Below are 22,831 nucleotides of genomic sequence, written 5' to 3' on the forward strand. Positions count from 1 at the left end.
AGGTTGGTGGGCGGGAAATGATATCTTTTTCTGTTCAAAGGCAGCAACCAGTGAAAATCCTCCTCTCTAAGTATTCCAGAGCCATGAACTCCCTGTGTGTGTGTGGCAGTGAAACACAAATTGGCTGCTGCCTTGAGATGCTGCAGTAGTGGCTTTATTCTAAAGAGGCCCATGAAGACACTAAATCCTTTAAGGTCCTGTAATTTCTGTTCCCAGTATGGCAGGGGAAGTGGAGATGGGCAGCACAGTCAGAAGGAGCCTCTGAGCTTTTTTTTATACCTGTGATTTTACAGGTGTTCCCTCTTTGCTGATTTCGATAGCATTACATTGATTTCCATAACGTTACAGTATTGAAAGCTGACTAAGAGAAAAAGCAGTTGAGTCTTTTGACTTATTTTGATCTCTCTTCAGCTGCTATGTTTGCTCATCAGCTGAGCTCGTTTACTAATACTGTTATCATGTTTGGTCTCCTTGAAGAGCAATGTAATTAAAAAGTCAATTTGTTGACATATTTTTATTTACATTTGAGTTGAAGATGGATGAGGAGATCTCATTTCTTTTAACTTGACATTTTTAATAAAAATTCAGCCCATCAGAATAGTTCAGTGGCTTTATTCAGTTTGAAGAGACCTGCTGTTTAGGGTAGTACAAGTGACCACATATACATGTTTTTGAACGTACTTCTAAATACAGAGATAAATGTGTTGTGAAGTTACCTATCTCTCTTTCATTTGTTTTGCTGTATGATTTTTTTAAAAAATAGCTTTAATGTAATATCCACTATTAAAATTTTTAAAAGCTATAAAGCTGTACTGTATCTGCTTGTTTTGCATTCATAATCTGTATAGTTGTATTAGCATTTTATGTTTGTAGGGATTTGCTTTTTAATACAAACGAGGTAACTATTGGGAATCGGTACGAAAGTGTTCATGCTTCCTGACGTAGTACTAGAAAAGTTGGAAATACAGGATAGTATATGTTGATCAGCTATATGCATAAGAACCACAGTAAAGAATCAGTATTTGCACTTGATTGGAAAACAAAATATTTGCTTCCTATTAACAGAGCTTTATATGCAATAGGAAATAAATATACTAAAGTAAATAAGAAATAATATGTTGGTTTCCTCTGGTATTTTTTTAGACAGTAGAGAAAACAGCAAAAGCCTGACTACTTGCTAGAATGATCCTCGCTTGTAAAAGTGGATACAACAATGAAAAGAACCTGTAGAGAATGGCTCAAGACATTTTATACTTTCTCTAATACTGAAGTGGCAAAAGAATAAGAGGTACATAATATAGACAGTCTGCCTGCCCCCCCCCCCCCCCCCCCCTTTTGTTGTTCCCCTTACCCTAACAAATTTTCACTTGTGTATGAACAGAATGGTGGAACAGAAACTTACTTATGCACAGAATTAAAGAAATGTAGATGTACATTCACACAGACAGATACACAAGCATGTCTGCAGTGCAGTCCACTGTGGGGATTGTATTGAGGGGAAGAGAATTCACGTTAATAGGGCCCGGTGAGTAACTATGGGGTGTTGGTGCCAGTAGCAGAGTTATGCCTCCTGTAATCAACATTATAGCCAGTCCCCTCCACTAGGGTTTGTAGAGCAAAACATGTTGGTTAGAGCTTACCTTGGGAAGGTGAGAAAAACCCCTGTGTCAGACAGGCCGCTCCTGGAGTCTAGAAAGTTGGAGTGGTCCTAGTGTTACAGTGGGGAAATGAGAACTCATTCTGCACACACTGCTGAGTCACATAGGAAAGGAAGTGTGGGAGGGAGAGCTGGCAATCTGATGCTGTTCTGTGGATCTTAGTTGGTATAGACCATCCCTCTGCAGATGGGGTCTTTTTTAATGGTCATCAGCTTTTAACTGAACTGTTCTTCAGAACAGGTAAATAGAAATATGTTGGTCATGGCATTTCCCATATCCTCCTAGTATAGGATTTTCTTCCATAGTAAACAGCATATGCTATAATAACATAAAAAATAAATTCTGCTTCTAATCTAGGAAAAGAAAATTATAATTTGATGTGTTTGTTTTATCCATGTATGTAAAAGCAAAACTGGTGACTGTTTTTCATCCTCCAGTTTGGATAACTGGAGTAAAGCTGCATCTGTATGGTATCACTGGAGCTGGCTAGTTGGGCAGCATGGAAAGTATTTGTTAAACTTTGTATTTTGATGTAGAATGGTGAGGAAATGGTAACTTCAGAACTTTATCTTAGAAAAGATTAATTGCATTTGCAGTGTTTTTAAATGTAGAATAAATCTTTGCATGAACTGATACAAAGTATTTGGGTGGGGGGGAATGATGGAGTTCAGGATGGATACCTCATTCTTTGTACAATCAAAACTCATGTGATCTCAGTTTTGTTTGTGCAAGAGATGGAAGGAAATGCACCGTTATCCAAAGAGAATCTAATTATCCCCTGCTTGTTGAAGAAAAATACTTTCATGTCAGTGGGATTTGTTTGTCAGGTGAATGACAGTTCAGACCCTGAGTTAGACATGCCTGTGACCAAGTGTTTGGGTTTTCTTACTGCAGATGCTATAAAATCTTGCGCAACCTCATGGATTCAGTTCTACCTCAGATATATGAGTGAGGGTCTTAGAAATTTTGAAGTTCATGTATTGATGGATCCCCATCAAATTATTCTTGTGACTCTTCCGTAGAGATGTGTGCACAGTTGTTCTTTAAACATCAAAAAATATAATTAGGTTACATTTCAATTGAATTTGGAGAAACTGCTGTTTACATTGAAGCCTTGCCTCACAAACTGCCTGATGCTGAAAATGCTTATGTACTGTTGATATAATTTAGCAGTCATGGCTTGCTGACCTTGCTTACCTGACAGAAGCGTTCTTCCTTCGTGACAAAAGTAAAAGTATTCTGGTATAACAGCTTTCAGAGAGACCAAACAATTGTTCATTAATAAGAATAACTGCACATGAGTAGTTAATTGCTGTTAATATTTTGGGAAAGACAGATGCAAAGTACCTGTGTATCTGACCTTTAAAGCCTGCTTCTCTCTAATTATGCTACTGCCAGGAAGGGCTGCTTGCATAGCCTTTTGATGCCTGTCCTTGTCAGCAGGACAATATGAGCTTTTATTTCCTCAGGATATTCTGCTACAGATGTTATGGAAGGTTACTTTATATGGAGCAGCATTTCACCGACACTTGCGTGGACGTGAATCGTTCCAGCAATGTGACACTTGCAAACAGTAATATATTGTATATATGGAGGACCCTGTTAATGCAGTTGCTATGGAAGTATAAATTCAGTCTTACAGAGATTTGTTTTAAAGTTACTAGACTATTTACACATTTTTTTAATATATTCATTTCTAATTACTGATCTAGTTGGCTGTTTTGTTTAAATATGGATTGCTTCGTTATATACAAAACTAATTTAGAAAAATGTCGTCTTTCCTAACCTAACCATGTTCTGCCATTGTCATGGAACATTTTTGAGAAATAGTATTTTATTAGGTAATTTTAAAAAGTTTTGATTTTTACTTCCTCAGACAATATGTTGGAAGGAAAATTAAACTGGTATGGCTGAGGTAGTTGCAAATTTTAAATCTGGCTTATGTGGTCAAAATTCTATTCAGAAAGCATTTATGTTTGCAGTGTTTATGATCACACTGGATAAAAACTGTGCTTTTTCTACCTGATTGTAGAGCTGCAACAGTCATTTTTGAAGCATTTCAAATTGACAACATTTTGAGTGATATTAGAAAGCAAACAGCACTAACCTATTTTTTCTCTTTCAAAATAATATTTTAGGTTAGATTTCATGTGCATGGATTTTTTTTTTTAGCAAAGTACTGGTATATAAATGGAAATGTCAGTGCTAAAAATTAGATAGTACAAACTACTATATAAAACAATATTTTTTGTGAAAAGAACTTCTGTTGACTGCCTGCACATACAGTAAAGATTATCTGATTAGTTTTGTTGCAGTATTAACTGCAGATCATTGAAAGATTTCTCTTAGTGCTTATTTTCATGTAGCAAACTTTGTATTAAGTTCTGTGGTCTACCAAGTGTTACTCCCCTTCGCTCTTTCAATAGATTAATTGACAAAACTTAAACTGTTCTCTGCTATGAAAATAATTACCAGCAAACTTTGCTTTACTGAAATTGCTGTTAGAAGTGTATTGCATTACTTGGCTTCTTCAAGCTTGAATTTTATCTGCAAAAAAGTAAAGCTCCTCTTCTAGTTCCTCTTTTATAGAGTAGTAGCCTGTGGGATGCTGATGTTCAGTATAAAATGCACTTTTCAAATGAGTGAATATGAAAACAAGTATATCATATTGTCTATTTTAAGTTGAAATATAATTAATAATAAAATACAATAAATTGTATATATGTATGGTGTAATTATATAATCTATATTTTCTAATGTAATTTATTATTTTAATTTTATCTAAGTTTATATATTTGTATATTTATTGGAAGCCCTGAAAGTTTGGATACTTTGTGGTGAGGTTCAACATGCAGAATTTTAGAATTTGAGGGAACCAGTTCCAGCATGTAAATGTTGAGGGGGCAAAGGGGTATGTTTGTCACTCATGGAATAGCTTGACACAATCAAACACCTTATAGGCCCAAGATTTCTAGCAGACACAAAAAATCTATTTATTTCAGGAACCTTTGGTGCAAAGGTCTTGAAAACAAATGGTAAGACTTCTGGTGTGAATTTACATAAAGCAGTGGTAACGCCTTTGCCTGATATGAGTTCATCTTCACATGGTAAATGGATGCCAAAGCAGTGTGCGGAGAGTATAAAGCTCCCTTTTGGAAAGGACCCTGTTGCAGTGCGGCTGCAAAATCCATTTACTTTTTGCTTTGTCAGAATTTCTTCAGCTGTGGCTACAGTCATCACCTTAGGAAAGAAAAGGGAAATAGAAGCAAATATGCCTGAAGCCTGCAAGTGAACTTCTATTGCTGCTCACTGGAGTTGGGCAGAAGAGGGGAACAAGAGAGGAATGGATTATAGTCAGGGCATGAAAAGGGTTTGAAACAGGCTGAGAAGTTTTTTTTAGATCTCAAAATTAATTACTCTAGATCTAGATCTAGAACTGTTTGTTGCCCGGCAAAGAATAGTAGGAAGGTAATATAAACTATATAGCAGAACAACTAAAAAAATTATCTGTTTGGGCTAAGCTTTTCATTTTCAAGTAGGACTGAAAGTTAGCCAGTGTTTCATTCTCCAATGACAGCTCAAGTACTCCACGAGCTGTAAGATTCTATATGGTGACTTTGGTTTATGCTTCAGGGGGCAAATGCTTTCTTTGGTTACCAAGCTTCCTAGAATTACTCGTTGTTCCTTTTAACACACTTCAGAAAGGTGTACATTTTAAAAGGGTTAATTAGAATCAAAACAGCAGAAAACGAATAGATGTTGAAGTACCTAGTTTTGACAAATTTCTACTTAATGAATGTTTCTGAGCTGAGAGCACGAGGGCTTTATGACTAAATCAGGCCCCCTGTTACACTTCCCTAAAAAAATCTTAAAATAAACTAAGTTGATACTGTTGTAATAGCAGTACAGAAATAACACGTATTGTTTTACGTAGAATGTGACAATGCTAAAGTCGTGTTGCAGTCCTTTAATCTGATCACACTAGAGGAAATAATCTGTATGGCCATCAGAATTTACACCTATGCAAATTGCCTTTACTGACAGGGAATTTCTTGAAGGCATTGAATGAAATACTGTTGTTGCGAGATATTAGAGGAGATACATTTTGATATTAATAGATCTTTCCCTTTATCTGTCACTGTACTCATGACCTTGTCCCTGTATACAGATTTTGGATTCCGGGGTTCTTGAAGAGCCTGGGAAGCATTACCAAATCCCTAACTTTATTGTTATTGTTGTTTACTACACAATGATACAGGAGGAAACTAAACTACTTCTGGTCCTTCAATAGACGTTGTTCTTTGTGATGCAAATCCTACTGGAAGAACACAGTGCCCCTTTCTATTGTGCACTATGCTCTTGTCAACAGCTTGCAGATACTTTGAAGATCTGACTTGCTGACTCTTGGTTGAAGCTGATTGCTACTCTAACAATAAATAAAATAGAGTAGGAGGGAGGCATAATTTTTTCTTGCAAATTAAAACCAGTGGCATTTATTATAATCTCAAATAGCATAAATTTTGAAGTTCTAGTCTAGGTTTTTCCACAGAAATTTTTTATAAAGAAATATAGAAATGAAGATACAATCAAGCAACTAGTAATAAATTAATTAAATTACAAGATCTATTTGAATGATCTTGTAAGTTAATAGGACCATAATGTGGTCATTAAAATTGCATACACCAAGTTTAATTTCAGAAGTTTTAATCTGAAATATTTAGTTTTGTAATTAGAAATAGGTTCATGTATTTTAATATTTATACCAAGGTTTTCAGCTTTCTCTTAAAAAGTTAGATAGCCCCATTAGACCTAGTCAAAAGAAATTTTATCTGGAGGAAATGTAATTTAATTTAATAATGACTGGAATAAATGGTTTCGTATATTTTAGGATAAAACAGAATATAATTTATGGTTCTTAACATAAAAACATTAATATCTTCACCCTGATGCGGTGCCACGCAGCAGGAAATATTTCTGCCTCTTTAATATAGAGCAGTGCTAGCAGACCTAGAGGAAATATTTTTGTTCAAACCTTGATTTTAATTTAGGCAAAGGACATGGAATGTTGAATTAAACAGACCTGAAATGCTAACACTTTTACATTATCAGTCTTATTGGCAAGTGTTGAGAAATAATTTTGAAAGTGATATAATTGAATGATGAAACAAAAGAATCTCTGTTATGAGGCAAATAATGGGAAGCTAAATTTTGTTGTTTTTTTGCAAACCGTTAGTTAACAGTGTTGGTTTGATTGGCATTTCTGTGTATAAGTTTTTTGAATGGGCTCATTTTAAAATTATGTGTGAGTTATCTATTTAATTCCATAGTCTGTAATTAAATGAAGTTTCAGTTTTATCTTCCGATATTTGTGTGTTGTATACTTAATAGTTGAATAAATTACAAAGGCAGAAGGGATCAATAAAGTCATGTACTATGACCTCTTAAAATAACAACCCAAACAACCTTGGTCATGAATTGCAAACTTCCTTTGGAGTTGTGACATATAGTCCAAAATACTTTTTTTAAGTATTTCAAAAATACTATTTGGTGTTGCCTTTACAATGAACGCTCCATCGTGCTCACAGATACAGTATTCCAATGGTCAATAAATCTTACTAAAAATCAGTATCTGAGACTAAATTTGTGTAGGTTTGGGTTCCCACTGTTACTAGCTACTTATGCTTCATTTTAGCTGAAGAGCTGCGCTTTGTGTTTGTTCATGGGCCAGGGATTTGAGGTAGAGCTGTCTAGGCATTCTACTATAGTGAACTGGGTAGAGAAGATCAATATGCTTTCAAAGCCAGTTTTTCTTGGAATATAAACTATAATAGTTATCTTTATAATGGAACTAGAGAAGAGAGGGTAGAAATATTTAAAGGGTTTTATATTAATCTTCTCAGAATCCAGGTAGCTTTGTGGGGACTCCTTGCTAGTTTGCTTTCCTTGGTAATTTTCGAAGCGGCAGCACACATCTCTCTTTCTCAGGTTCCTAACACGGTTTCTTCTGTCCTCTGTGCAACCTGGCTGCTACTGCCTGCTCTGCCTGTTCCTCAAGCTTGTGCTCCAGAGGACCAGAGACCCTCTGGTCCACATCTTGCAGCCTCAGTAATCTTTCCTGCTTTGAGTAAGCCCAGTTGCTCAGTAAGAGGGAAGCTCAGGCTCCACCTAGCACAGGTGCTTCTTAATGCATATAGTGCCACGCTGAACAGAAGTAAGAGACACTGCCCATCAAGTCTTTTAGTCTATGGGTTCTGTGATTTAAGAGATTATTATTTTTTAATCTTAGATTTCTGATTAGAGAAGCAGACAAAAATTGAGTGTATGTATTCTGAACTCTTTTTTTTTTCCTGGATGAATGATTTGAGAATACAGAAAGCAATTGGACCATATATATTGAAAGATTAGAAAAATCAATTAGATCATTAAGATAAAGTAATAATAGTAATAATTTAAATTATTGTAATAATAACAACAAAATAGAATTCCTACTACTTGATTTAATGAGAAGTATTCCTGTATTCTTAGAGTTATATGTTGAGAAATTTTTTAGTTTCTGCAAAGCTTTCAAAGGGGCCGTTGGAAGAGAGTATATATATAGACTATTACCTGTTACTCAGTATAATAGATTTTAAGGCTTCATCATACTTATTAGGAGTGTGATTATTGACGGAAATAGGCAAGAAGAAATGTTAGTCTCAAATAAGGTACAGTATAAATGTACAGTGCTTCAGCTACTCATGTAAGTTTCCCATGTGTGCACTGTTAGCCATAAAAATGTTATTTTTCCCTTGGTGAAATGAGATGAGCTGCTTGTCTGCATTGCAGGGAAAGAGAATGCACATGTTTATTGTGGAGAAGCTGGCTTCACAGAATAGTCAGGAGTCTTCATATTAAATTCAGCATCTGGCTGATCCAACAGGTAGCTTGTGTCCGTACCTCAGATATTCTTGCATTAACTTAGTTCTGGCACAGTTGCTGATCTCATTGCTTCACAATGCTTGGAGCTCATAAATTTTCAGTTTTGCTTCTGGTTGTGTCCTTCTGCATCTGTGAAACAAACGATAATAAATATTACTATGTGTAGACCATGTAAGACCAGTTTTGCTCTTTGTGAGCATACTTAATAGTAGTTTACAGAGACAAGCACATTTGCCTCTGTCTATTCTTGCTGCTTCACAAATCATAAATATGTGTATTAAAAAATATATATATTTTAAACCGCATTAAATATACGCATACTGATTTAACGTGACTAGAAAAGGTCTGTAGCATCTAATGTCAAGCTACAGTGTCTCAAAAAAACTTGCTTTCTACAAAATATTTCAATAATCTAAAAATAAAGTTTGTTCAAGGATGACTTTACAACCTTTCAGAGAACTACAGGATAGGAATTAACAGGAAAAAACACACAGGTGCAGTATGACAAGTACAGAGGATTGGCAGGTTTGCAGAAACAAGCTTAATGTCAATTCCTAATTTTTCTCAAAGTACACCACACAGTACTGTTGAGTAATACGTTTCATTAGGACAGAACGTAACATTTTTTAAGTGTTAGTATCTTGATTATCAAACCACTGAAAACCATCAGGGAAAGCATCTCAGGTTGAGATGCCAGTAATGAAAAGAAAATCCTGTTTTGTGTATAACTCCAAAATGAAAGCCTGAGGAATGAAGTTAAAGCCTGCTTTTACAAATAGGGTTTCATCTGATACTGTATTTATGTGACTTTTGGAGGATTTAGATTACTTTGCATATAGAGTATACTAGTAAGTATACTAATACCTTCTTGTATTAGTAAGTCATTCTTCAAACCATATTTGATGTGTGCTGTTCCTTTTTACTGTGCTCCTGATTTATTCATATGCAGTAGTTATTTTGCTTTACCCATTTGCCTATTTTCTCCCATGTAGCAGGCATGAAGGTGTGCACACCCCCTTGGTATCAAGTGCAGAAAATGTAGGCATGCTACGTATTTGATATAATTGCTTATGGCTAAAGTTTTTGGTGAGTCAGCTTTCACACAGTTGTGTTTGATGTCAGGTTGTGCTGTATTTTGACATCCAGTTCACAGTGAAAGCACACACTACTCCTGGGAAGATGGCACATTCTGGAATGGCTTATTCATTCTTAAAACTTTTTCTTCAAGCACTTTAAGGGGCTTTGTAACAGAAAAATGCTCTACGTGTGCTTTAGTCAGCAAAAAGAACACGTGTTTTCCCATAAGAAGCGGTACAGTAAGGTTCAACATGTTGCCAAAAGAAACTTAAAGCTCACTGAGCTCAAGCTCACAAGGCTGGACCTGCAGAAAGCTGAAGGAGCTCTTATGTATTTTGGTACATAAATACATATATGGAAAAGGCATTCAGTTAAAGTAGATTGCCTGAGACAAACCAGCGGGTCATTAGCAGAGCCTGAGTTAGGAGACAGACATGCTACCCTGCAAAGCCTGTTTGTTCCTCTGGCCTTGCTTCTTTCCAGTGCTGCTTTGTACGTGACTGTTGCTACATCAAAAACATTTGTACTAGGTAACCTGTGTATTGACTTGTTGCTAGTGGGGTAAATGCTACAGAGGAGGACTTAAAAGTTGAATTATGATAAATGCTATATGACAGAGAAGTTCAGTACTTGGTATTCAGTAATACATATAAAATGCTAGGTGTTATTAGGAAAGAAATACAGGAAAAGCTGTAATATCTTGTTGGGTATGACACAGTTTAAACCCATGTATTGAATGCTCAGTATAGTTCCAATTATCTCATTGGAAAAGCATAAGAGAGAGATGACAGGAATAGCAATAGGTATGATGACTCTTTGTCTTGAATGAGACAGATCATATTTTACAGAAGGCATTACTGGCCTGGAAAAGGTCAATAGGGCATAACTATTAATAATTTTTCTTAGCAAAAGGTAGCACCAAAGGAAATGGCAAGCTTTAGAATAATGGAAGTATTTTTGAGACAGCTTATAATGAGATCATGGAACCTGTTGTAAGGAAGCTGGTTTAACCTTTTTTTTTTTTCCTTTAATCTAACCTTCATGCCTACAGTTTTGAAGCATCACTTCAGGCATTGGTTATCAGGAAAAATTACTCTACCTGCGTGGGAGTTAACACTTCCAAAGTGCATGCTAACATATTATATCCCTAGCTGAAAGAGGTGCTTCTCTCTCTATATATACATCAATTAATATTGGACCATGTCAAGTCCTTGCATGAGACCACTGGGTCAATGCTTATCCAGTGTGCAGTGTTAACTGTGCTGGGTCTCAGTGTGTCTCAGTATTGTTATTGACCAAAGCCTTCAGCCTTGACACCCACAGAAAATTGTCATTTGAGATGCCGTTGAGATTTTATCTAGCACAATCTTTAGAGAGAGCCATTGGGGTTAGGCTTTGTGGTGGAATTGTCCTGTGATTGACTTCACTTGGAGGGCTCTGATAATCATCTCTGGGTATTCGTGGAAATAGGGAGGATAGCATTTAGAATTATTCAGAGAGTGAATATTAATAACATGGAGAAGAAACCAGAGTTACTTACCATTAGTGAAGAGTTCAGGAAGAGTTCTCTGTATGTATTTACCCTCCACCTCCATTCTTTTGTACTTTGGACTTTTTTGACTTCTTGCTTGAAAGGAAACAATACAGTATGGTCTTTGTGCAAATACGGAACAAAAAGAAAGGCCAGTTAATGAACTGGAATATAGATGTTCGTTAGGCCCAAAATTTTTGGCCTTGAATGGTTGTAATACATGGCTACACACTGTATGAGTGTGGAAATGCCACATATTGGTCATAATCTTAGGGTTTTTCTAAGAATTTCACTCCTTCATTCTTAATTACATATTATCATGTCAGATGCATAGTCCACACATTCAATGACTTATCAGATCTTAAAATGAAGGCTTTGACTAGTTTCATATTTGACAAATTTATTTCTAAAGTTCATGAGGAGAATTTTTGGTATATTCGCAGTATTAATTGAGAAGATTACATAGAAGTGTAGAGGAATGCACTGGTGCTTACATAATGCTTAGGTATACTTACAGTTAGCATGGACATTTTTGGAGTAATTCCTGGTTATAGGGATTTAATAATGCATGTTAGTTTTTCTTTAGATTATAATATGATGTGTTTAAATATTTAACTGATAGTTACAATCAGGCATTGTGAGGGCCCTATCATTGCAAGTATTAATTTTGCAGTCAGGAGTGTTTTACTATCAGTTTTAATTTATATTTTTTTTAAAAGAATGTGGATGATCCTGAATTAAGAAACTGTGGCTTCTCAAACTTACTTTAGAGTAGTACTATCACACTATAGCTTCTCCAGTATGTTTTTTTTGCTTTGATGTACAACTGCAATTAATTTTACTTCTTGGTGCAAAGCTGAATGTTGACAGAAAATCTAAAATGTTCATGTCTTCTGTTGCAAGTCACAAACTACAGTATATGCTAGAGTTGGTTGTTCTTTTCTTTTTCCCCTTTTTCCCTCCTAACACTTCAATAAAAAATTGTGAAAGACACAGTAAGAGTAAGGGCAAAAAGGGGTTAAAGCCAACTATCTCAAAGATTAACGATTTCAGTTTTGCAGGTAATACTGTTTTAACTGTGCCTTTGGGAGATAAAATGAAAGGAAATCTAAAGATTATGGCAAAAACTAAAGAGAAGAAATTGCTTGAGGCCAGGTGTGGAGAAAAAAGCAATATTAAGAGACAGAAATGAAAGTGATGAAAAAGAATGGAGGGAGAGAATGTATCAGGTTCTGTAAATCCCTTTGATTTTTTTGGTAGCATCTATAAAATAAAGATCTTCTTTGGGACATTCTGAAGACAGATGTATGGTTGTATCTACATTTCTTAAATGTGTAGGAAAAAAACATTCACAAATTATCTCACTGAGAATACTAATAATTTTCTAAGAAGTGCTAATTCTCGGATTGCTATAACCATACTGTCTGCTGTTCTTAAAAATTGCCTTAAAATGAGCTATATTTTGAAGACAATAAGATGCCAACATGCGTTGATCTGTAATCATACATGGTTTTGTACAGTATCACTGAGTAGAAACTTCCTTACAGCCAAAATGTTACATTATGAGAAATAATAAGTAATCTCAAAAGTTCTCATAGGAGACAGGGACATCTGAGAGCTGTCATTGTATGTGTATTCACAGTGCAAGAAGACACTTGTATTGAAAAGGTTCGTTATCCTTCACCTTTTTCAGTTGTGCCATGTTATGACAAAAAAAATTCAGACAAAAAAAAGAAATGCGTTATACCAGAGTTACAGGTAAGAGAAGCTTATGATACATTAAAAGAATTTTGCAGATATGCTCCAATCAAAGCACTATTAATTTTTACAGAAATCTGGTTCTGCACGGATATGAAAGTGTAGATTTCCGGCTACCAACCTCTCTTTGCACTAGTGTCCTCAGACTTTCCACATTCCTACATCTTCTGTATTGCTGTGTTCAAACCTATTTTCCAGTATTTTTCTAAAGAGACAGTATTTATAAAATCTCTATCTTTGTCTGTTGTTTTCCCTAGTAATGTTAGAGCCAACAGAATTGCAAACAAATCTGACAGAAGAACTTAGGTTTTAAAGGAAGAAAAATCCCTGAAGGATAGCTAAAATTGGTAACTGAGTAGAGGATATTACCTGAATGAGTGTTCCCACTAAGGGAAAGACTGTAACATGACTTTAACTCTTTTTCCTATTTGGTCGACTAACTGATCTGCCAAGCACACTGTAGCTGTACGCTTCTGCGGGAGAACTTATCTTGGGCCGCATACCTCCGGGACACAGGGCTCTACCCGCCCTGGGGACAGTGATGCACAGACATCAATATGATGGATACAAAATGTCCGTTTATTTGGCTGCATCACACGCTTATATAGCTCTTGCGGTTCCTGTTCCTGCCACTCCTATGGGGAGGAGTCTATCTTTCCGTCACATCCCGTAATCTTCCGGTCGCCGATCCCTGTCTATTCCCCTACAGCACACCCACGTTGGTCAGACAGCACATGCAGTCTGCAACTTTGTGGTGTTTCTTGTTTAGTGGCAGATACCTGGACAATGGAAAGATAAAGGAAAAAGAACTTGAGACCCTCTAAGAGGAGGGGTGTTAAGAAAACATAGAAGAATTCAATATGAATAAGAAGCGTGGTTGAAACAAAACTTCGTAGGAAACTGGGCTTCATTTGTTACAGTACTCATAGAATAATTGGCTTATTTTAGGACTGTTTTTCCATATTGTTCTTCAGAAGTTAAGGTTTCTTCCAAATGCAATTTGAAGTATAGCTGTCGTGATGGTAATCACAAACAAGTTTTTGACTATGACTGAACACACTAATAGTAATTCTTTTTAAAGAGACATTTTACTTTCATTTTAACCACCAGTCATAAGGTCACTGATAAGAATAGAGAAGGCAGCTTAATGCCCTGTATTTGCACTTTTATAGTCTTTAAGTTTAGCTTTAATGGTGAACTTCTGGCAGCATACAATTGCAAGCCATTTTTAGTCTCTTCTACCCAAAATTCAAGTGTGGCATAGATGGGCAAAAGTTCTTTTGTCATTGCAGCAGATTTAAGACACCATAATGCCTTTTAGTCAAGCTCAGTTATGATGCAAGAACCATCTCCCACAAAGATCATATTCTGTCTTTCTGCTGTTCAAGAACTGAAGGAGTGACTCAAATAAGAATAAAGTCAGCATAAATTACTTTTGTCATGGAAGTATTAGAGGTTCTGCAGTATTTAGCCAGAATGTAATTAAAGGGGGATGGGAAGGGAGGTGAAAGAAAATTAGAACAGTATATGATTCTGAGATGCAATTTTTTCTTTCCAGGGTACCTGCCTTTATTGAGATGCCAGTGAAATTATTGTCTTGAGTCCAGGACAATAAGGAACTAATATGAAAACCAAAAACAATTTCTATGGTGATGTACAAATGGATTATCTCACATGCTGCTTTGTTTAGAAAGTGTTGTGGGGAACTACCCTACATTATAGATGACTGTTAAATTAACACTTCATATCTCCACAGCATCCAGACACCAGTGTAGATGCAGGCTTCATACAGTTTCAGACTGTTGGGCAATATGGTAGTTTTAAAATCTTCTCTCTGCCACATTAATATGTGGATTTCATAGAATTAATCAAATAAAAATATGCCCATACCATATATCTCTGAGGGTTTTTGGTATTGAAGTACTAAATTAATTTCTGTTGTTGAAAAGGGATGAATGATCAGTATTGGAATAATCATGATACCAGGAAGGTAGTTGTTTATTTGTATTTTTGTTCTATAAAATGCAAATGCAATACCTATTCACAGTTGTACTTCAAATCTTTTTGTGGCACGTTTGTCCATTTTGCCAAACTGCCTAACTTTTTCAGTACTGCTGCTGGGAACTCTTCTTTCCTGAGAGAGATTGCACTGTGAAAGTATTGAATATTGAGTAGTAATATAATCTTTGGTGTTTGTTCTTTTGCAGTATGATTAACAACCATTTTGACGCTGATTTAAGCTGTGTATTGGTGTCAAACAAGAGAATGCGTTTCGGGGAATAAAGCTGTCTTTCAGAATAGTTTTTCATGTTTTATTGCTCAAACTGCAGTGACTGAAAAATACAAGGCAGAATTGTGACATTGATAAGAGAAATGTTCCTGTGATGGCATATGTGGTCTGTAAAAGAACAATTATATTAACATATTTTTCATAGTATTTATTAAATACACATGTGTTCTTAGACTTGTGTCCTCTTAAGAAAGTTGAGAACATTGCAGAAAATTCTGCTGACATGACTAGAAAGTGATGTTTGTGAAAGTTTTTTCCTCATTTTTAATATAGTACAGTGAATAAGTTTTCCAAATCACACTTTAAATATTTTTAAATCAGCTATCAAAAACACATTCTGTCAGAAATGTGGTAAAGGAATAACAATGATCAAGATAGAAAAAATAAGTGATAACTGCACCATATTTTCAAATATTTTCAGTATATCCAGGCCTCCTTAGTCTTAGTGATTTCCATGGTACTCGTTGTTTTCAGAGGCATGTTTACAAGTCTGACTAAAGATAGGACTACAAATAACTTCCTTTATAGTGGAAAGATAACCCTTTAGGTTTGGGGCTTGAATAATTTTTTTTTTCTTTCAATATGGAAGGTCCCTTATTACAGGCCGTCCCTTGTAAAGGCATGGTGAGAACTGGTTTATCATTCTGTACAGATGTATATGGTGTGGTCTCTTATTAATTGTGCATGTTGGGACTGCAATGATAAAAACTTATTCTTGATATACTCTGCATATTTGTACTTAAAACAGTTTTCAGAAATGTGCAATTCAATTAAAACCAATTCCTGGAATGTTAAGTGGGTTAATTCCTTGCCAAGTTTTGGTTTGCTTTCTTCAGCTAGTGCCTATCCTACAGTATTCCTTAGTATTTTGCAAAGTGTTTTGCATTGGGTTGATATTGCAGAAAGAATCAAGGCTCACGAGAGCACTCATGATAATTAAACTTTTTTCAGGGGTTATCCTGAATGTCGTGGTTTAGCCCCAGTCAGCAACTAAGCACCACGCAGCTGCTCGCTCACTCCCCCCACCCCAGTGGGATGGGGGAGAGAATCAGAAGGGCCAAAGTAAGAAAACTCATGGGTTGAGATAAGAACAGTTTAATAATCAAAATAAAATAGCAATAGTAATAATAATAACAACAATAGTAATATAATGAAGATGAAAATAACGAGACAGAGGTGAAACCTAGGGAGGAGGGAAAAAAAAACCCCAAACAACAAGTGATGCAACTGCTCACCACCTGCTGACTGATGTCTCTGGTCTCTGAGCCGCGACAGTGGCTTCCCCCAGGCAACTCCCCCCAGTTAATATATGGGGCGTGACATCATATGATATGGAATATCCCTTTTGTCAGTTTGAATCAGCTGTCTTGGCTGTGCATCCCCTCCTCTCCCAGCTTCTTGTGCATCCGGCAGAGCATGGGAGGGTGGAAAAGTCCTTGACTAGTGTAAGCACTACATAGCAACAACTAAAACATCAGTGTGTTATCAATATTATTCTCATAGTGAGTCCAAAACACAGCACTATACAGCTACTATACCAGCTAAAACCATGACACCAATGTATGATTCCCTTTTTCTAAGGACACAGAAATTACTTAGAGGCAAAGCTTCCCGTTTTTTATGTTTTTTTATTTTTTTTCCAAAAGTAATTCACCGTTGAATGAATGAGATGTTAATTCCACTGAAGAACATGAAGTCTTCTGTGATCCTGCATGTCTTTGTCTTTTATTTGTGCTTTGTTCAGTGATCTGATCAGTCAGATGAAGACCTGTATAAATACTTGGTCTAGAAAAGAAGTCTTAAGAGGTGACCCCTATATGAAATAACCCAATGTGTTTAATTTCTTTATGTCAAAAAGCAATGTACCTACCTCAGACATTAATTTTTCTAGATAGTAAATCTTAATTTTGCCTGTGAGCAAACCACAATGGAATTACTTCAAAGTGTTTGCAATAAATACGCTAGAAAAAAATATGTTTAATAGTATAAATATGTGGAATATGTACGTAGATATATTATTCAAAGAAACACAAAGAGAATTATGATAATATTTTTTCTTTCACTATATTAATCTGTAATGCTTGATGTTCCTTTTTATGCTTACAATTTAACACAAAAAGGGAAGAGATTAAGCAGTTGTGTTAAGTATGAACATGTTGTGGACAGAGTGAACAGCAGGACTGTGTGTGATCTGGCATCTCTCTTCTGTTTTCTTTATTGTTGCTGCTGAAGGAATGAACTAAGCCAGTGCATTTGTTTTACTTAATAGAAAGATAAGCTTAGTAAATATTGGTGGCGGTCAATCTGGTTAGTCCTTGAAGGCATATTACTCCACTTCTGTTTTATATCAGTATGAAAATTCTTGTTTTGCAATTCTCTATCAGCATAGGCTGCATTATGGTTGATAATTTCCTGTGTTCTGTACCCTGAACAGTTCTTTCTTTACTCAGTAGAAGGACGAAATGAAAGATATTTTGTCTCTGTCTTGTTTTTGTTTTGTACTGTATCATTTCACTAAAAGGTCTTACTACTAAAATTCATATCTGGAAAAAACCAGAAGAATCTAATAGTTAATTTTTATTCTTTTGAAGGATCATGTTCAGTACTGTTGCTCTGTGCATCATTTCTGCTTTAAGCTAATGTGGTTCTATTTGAAAATTTCAGTAATGCAAATTAAAGCCAGATTCTTTGTATCTGTGAGGGAGCCTCATGTGGCTCTGCCCTTCCTTATTTCCTGGGATGGCTCTTCAGGTCTTCTGCTGTAGCATGGGACCAGTGCAGCCTTTTTTACATAGCTGCATTCTGCCAGCTTTCTGAAGAAATAGAGTAATCAGTTGAGAAATTGCTTGAATTGTAAATTTATTTTTGGCTCCTCTCCAAAGTTTGGAGAAGTATAACTCTTCCAGCACACCAGGGAAAGATAACTACATCGAATGTCCAGGTAGTTTTTGGAGCTCGGTGGTATTAATCCACCTTTCTGAATTCTAGGAATATTTTACCTTGTTCATGTTGTAGCTAGAAAGGTAAAGACCTGCGGTTTTAAAGTGTCATTAATATGTCATAGCCTTTCAGTGTCCGACAATTCTGTGTTTTCTTCAGTGTATGCTCTTGCCCTTGGTCACTGGGTTAACTGCATCTTACACACTTTTTCCTAATAGTTTCATCTACTGGTCCTGCCAATATGTCACACTGAGTTCTCAGAGCAAACATTCAGTAGCTCACTTTCTGATTAAAATTTTAATGTGGAAATTAGGCATACTTGATTTAATGAATAATGTGTATCTAACTTTATCTACAGCATTTCATGATGTGGTGTTTGCTCCCCATCATAATACACAATGACCACTCCTTCAAAGGGTTGTAGATATGTTTATCTTTACTGCTGTACTTGTGCCAATGTTAGAAAAGACTGATTTGTGATAAAAGTATTAAGCACACTGAATATCTTTTTCCTTTTTTCATGCCTGTTAATGTGGTAATTTTTATGCCTCCTTTTCTCTCTTGTGGCTTCCAGTGTGGTGGTGAACTTCACTTCGCAAGTTGTGATAACCGCATAACAGATATATCTGATTCCATCAGGGGAAAGCTCTTATGCTATTTATCTGAGAAGCTTTAAGGAAGGATATTTGAAATACTTAAATTGCTTTTATTAGGCTCTTTGTGCTCTGCAAGAGGCAAGGTATTTGCAAAAGGCTTGCATAGTACCCAAGTTTTCCATTCTGGCTACATGCTCAGCCCAGCTTAGCCAATGCCTTGCCCGGGACATTGAGAAGTGAGACATAAAATAGCAAAACTGTGAAGACAAGTGTGAAAGAGAATTTTGGTGTTTGGTGTGTGACCATGTCATATGGTGGCTGTCACTTTTAAATGCAACTTCTATATAGAATGAGACTTAGACCCACAGAGAAGAATAGAAATTGTAAGAGCCTGTTACATGATTTTGACAGTGTGCTGGATCCTTCTCTCTTGACTTTGCACATGACAAGAAGAGGAGGTTATTTTGGAAACGCCAATGGAGGTTTCACCATTAATGAATACTGATATGGAAGAAGTACTGTAAAGATAGATAAACCTGACATAAGTTCTAAACCTTGTTGTCAGCAGCGACGGTTGGAAGAATAGGAAGCTGGCAACTAAAATTTGTAACACAGCTTCTGTCCTTTGGTTAATAATGTGGAGACTGCAGGGATTTTATTTGTTTGCTTTTCCAAAGAAGTGCTTGTGGTAGCTCTCAAAAACTGTTTGGGACCCTTCTTTTCCTGAAGGTATGTGACTAATGAAAGGCATATGGGACAGAGCTGATACAGTAGGTTTTCCTTTGTAGACTTCACAGAATTTTGTTGACTTCATTAGCTGAGGAAGGATCTTTGAGCAGCACGTGCCGCATTGGTTCTGCCAGGGATTAATGAGGGGACAACTGAATAAATAAGGAAAGTGTTTCAACTATGAAGAATTTACTATTTGGTGTTGTAGCAGGAGAGCTATAAAGGGGATTTGGTGTTGAGATTCTACACAGTTCTGATGACTTTATATGGAAGTTATATGTCAGCAAAGGACTGGATTTCATCAGCCTTAGCATCATACCATATATTTTTCATTTCCTGTGAGTCTTCCCAAGTCAATCACACAAATTTAGAGGATGTTCACCTTTTGTTACTTTGGTCATTTTTTGAAATGGCTGAAGTTTCATGTGTGAACTGTAGTTGTCAGAGAAAAGGTGCCTGATGTTTAAATTTTTCTGAATCAAATTAATTTTAATCTCCGTTTGTAACTTGGCTACTCCTTTCTGTAAGGCAATCAGGACTTCTTCATAGACATGAATTTTCAGGAACATGTGTATGGTTCATAAAAGGAATATGACATAACCAATAATGTACATTTACTCTGGGAAAATTTGCAGTACAGGTTATCAGTTGAAATACTGACAACATGAAAAATCACAGAATCACACAGAATCACAGGTTGGAAGGGACCTGAGGGATCATCTAGTCCAACCTGAAATGTGGAGAATAAACAACAACCACAAAAAAATCAATTTCCTATTTTTGGTAGTGTGCTGGTTTTGGCTGAGAAGGGGTTAATTCTCCTCACTGTGGGGGTCGGCTACCTTTCCAGCTTCCCGCGCTCTGCCGCGTGGCGGGGGGGGGCTGGGAGGGGCAGGGCCATGGTGGGGGCGGCTGACCCCGACTGGCCAATGGCAGGTTCATTCCATACCATGTGACACCATGACCGGTATATTGAGGGGGGGGCAGTGGCAGCGGCAGCGGCAGCGCGGGAGCGGCGCGGCGTCGGGTCGGCGGGCGGTGAGCGGCTGCGGCGCGTGCGGTTTGTTTCGGCGGTTCGTTCCCCCTCTCCCCTCCCTTCCCCCTCCACCCGCGGTTTTGCGCCTCTCGTTGTTCTCCTTTACATTGCATTTCTATTGTTGTTTCTTTTAATTTTAATTATTAAACTGTTCTTATCCCAACCCCTGAGCGTTACCCTTCTGATTCTCTCCCCCATCTACCAGTGGGGGAGTGAGCGAGCGACTGTGTGGGGCTGAGCTGCCGGCTAAACCACGACAGATAGAAGTTCCATTAACTGATGAAATGAATTTGCAGTTAAAGTATGTTAAAAGTAAGAATGAATATGTTAAAAATAATGTTTAGTATGTTAGAAAGCTCAATGTTTTAGCAACTGTTGCTCTATCAAGTATATTAAATTTTGTCTGGAAAAAAAGTAAATGCATAAATCTCTTGAGTTACAATGATTAAATATACAAAAATTAAGAAATAATAAAGTGCGGTAATATATAAATATTGAATCTGCAAGGTATCCATTACTGCAGATTTTATACCACTTATAGTGTCAGTGTTTCTTTGCTTATGTGGCAGTATTTAGAGACACAGACATTAACTAGTTGCCCGTTACTATATGGTAGCAGTATGTCTTTCATTCTAGAGGTTTTGACTTTGACACAGTTGGTCACAGATTCTTTTTCATACGTACAATATAGGAGTGTTAAATTGTAAAACTACTTGAAATCTTGTTTTCTATTAAAATTTTCAATGGAAATCTAATTTAATCCTTGGATGTATCAACTGGGAATTTCTCTGTCAAGTAAGGATTAGATTGGCAAAGAGGGAAACAATTCAAATTCCTGTTTTTCATTTGAAAAACACTAAAAAAGTTCCAACCACTTTGGATTTAAGCTTGCCAAAAATATTTGTAGCATATGCGTTTATGGAAGGTAACATATTGTTAGAACAGTGACCAGAAAGATTGTGAATTATGGGCATGCATATGGAAAAGGATGCAACAGAATTTCTTACTCATTTCAGATAATTCAGTAGGAGTATGAGTGTTATATGGCAACATGAACACTGAATATTTAAGGTGCCACACATTGAGCACATGCTTATTCGTGGCCTCTTACTGCGTGTGTCTTTATATTTCCCTGCATATTGAGTTCCCTACATATGGAGATTTGTGTCTGCCCACATTGAGCCAGGTTTTTTACATTTAAAGCAATAAAATGATAGTTAAGCTTATGCAATCAAGTTTATGGTTGTTTTGACATATTTTGAAAAGAGGGCAAAGGAGTGATTAACACAACGGGCGGTCGATATGGAGGATGCTGCTTAAATTGTTGTTTAAAACCCAAGTAATTATATATATATATATATATCTCTCCAGAATTGTATTCAACCTTTTTTCCCCCAGCTTATACAAACTCATGATATTCACAAATACTTCTCCTCTTTTAATCCCTTTTGATAAGGACATGGGTATCTTAAATTGTTTTAAGACTACTTTTGATTATAAAAACACGTTTTTCAAATCTTCCTTGTTAATAATGCTCATTCATAAAACCCATTGAATTTCAAAGTGTGTGATAAAAGTGGGAGATAAATGCATGATTTTGAAATGTCTGGAGAAAAATAGCTGATAGTAGTCTAGTTTTGATTTAGCTTTCTCTTATAGTGTCAGGATGTTGTCAGGCTAAAGAATACTTTCTTTTTCCAAATGTGTCAAATGTTACCATCCATGTAACTGTACAACAGGCTGGAAGTTCTTGAACATCTAAATAATATTTTTTTTCTTGTTTGCCACTTGCAGTGAGTAATAAGAGGTTGTTTGGTTTTTTTCCAGATAACCTTTTTCATGCTGCTGTCTGCAGTGTGCGTAATGCTGAACTTGGCTGGTTCCATTCTCTCTTGTCAGAACGCTCAGCTGGTGAAGTCCCTGGAAGGATGTCAGTTGGTGAGTAATGAAAAACAAGTCTCTTGCAAAGGGCAATGGATTTTATTTTTTATTTGTTTATGTATTGTACACATATTCCTTTAATTTTCAAAACAGTATGTGTAAGTAGAGCCATCTATAGGCATTACAACATGAAAAATCATGTTGGGCAAAGTTTGAGATTTAAAGTGTTCATGTATTTACAGTGTTTTGTCACCTCAAAAAGTAGGTTGTAATACTAGAAAGGCTTGCTTCTTAGTGTCATGGTACAAATGACACTTAAACAGAATAGGTGGAATACACGCCACACCAAAGCAATGCAGTGATTTTACCATTTGATGTCAGCAGTATCAGGATTTCATCCAATAACTCCTTATACAG

General features: G+C 36.3%; 1 protein-coding gene across 2 annotated transcripts in view; it reads left to right on the forward strand.

The window, feature by feature from the left end:
• The window catches only part of ENTREP2 (endosomal transmembrane epsin interactor 2), a 144,160-nt gene that overhangs the window by 67,100 nt on the left and 54,229 nt on the right, over window positions 1–22,831 (forward strand). For both annotated transcript variants that reach the window (XM_064456591.1, XM_064456592.1), the window contains exon 3: window positions 22,361–22,471. In XM_064456591.1, coding sequence (XP_064312661.1) covers window positions 22,361–22,471 — 111 coding nt within the window. The remainder of the gene's footprint in view (window positions 1–22,360; window positions 22,472–22,831) is intronic.

The sequence above is a fragment of the Phalacrocorax carbo genome, chromosome 7 (genome assembly GCF_963921805.1).
Source record: "Phalacrocorax carbo chromosome 7, bPhaCar2.1, whole genome shotgun sequence".
In the NCBI taxonomy this organism is placed as follows: domain Eukaryota; kingdom Metazoa; phylum Chordata; class Aves; order Suliformes; family Phalacrocoracidae; genus Phalacrocorax; species Phalacrocorax carbo.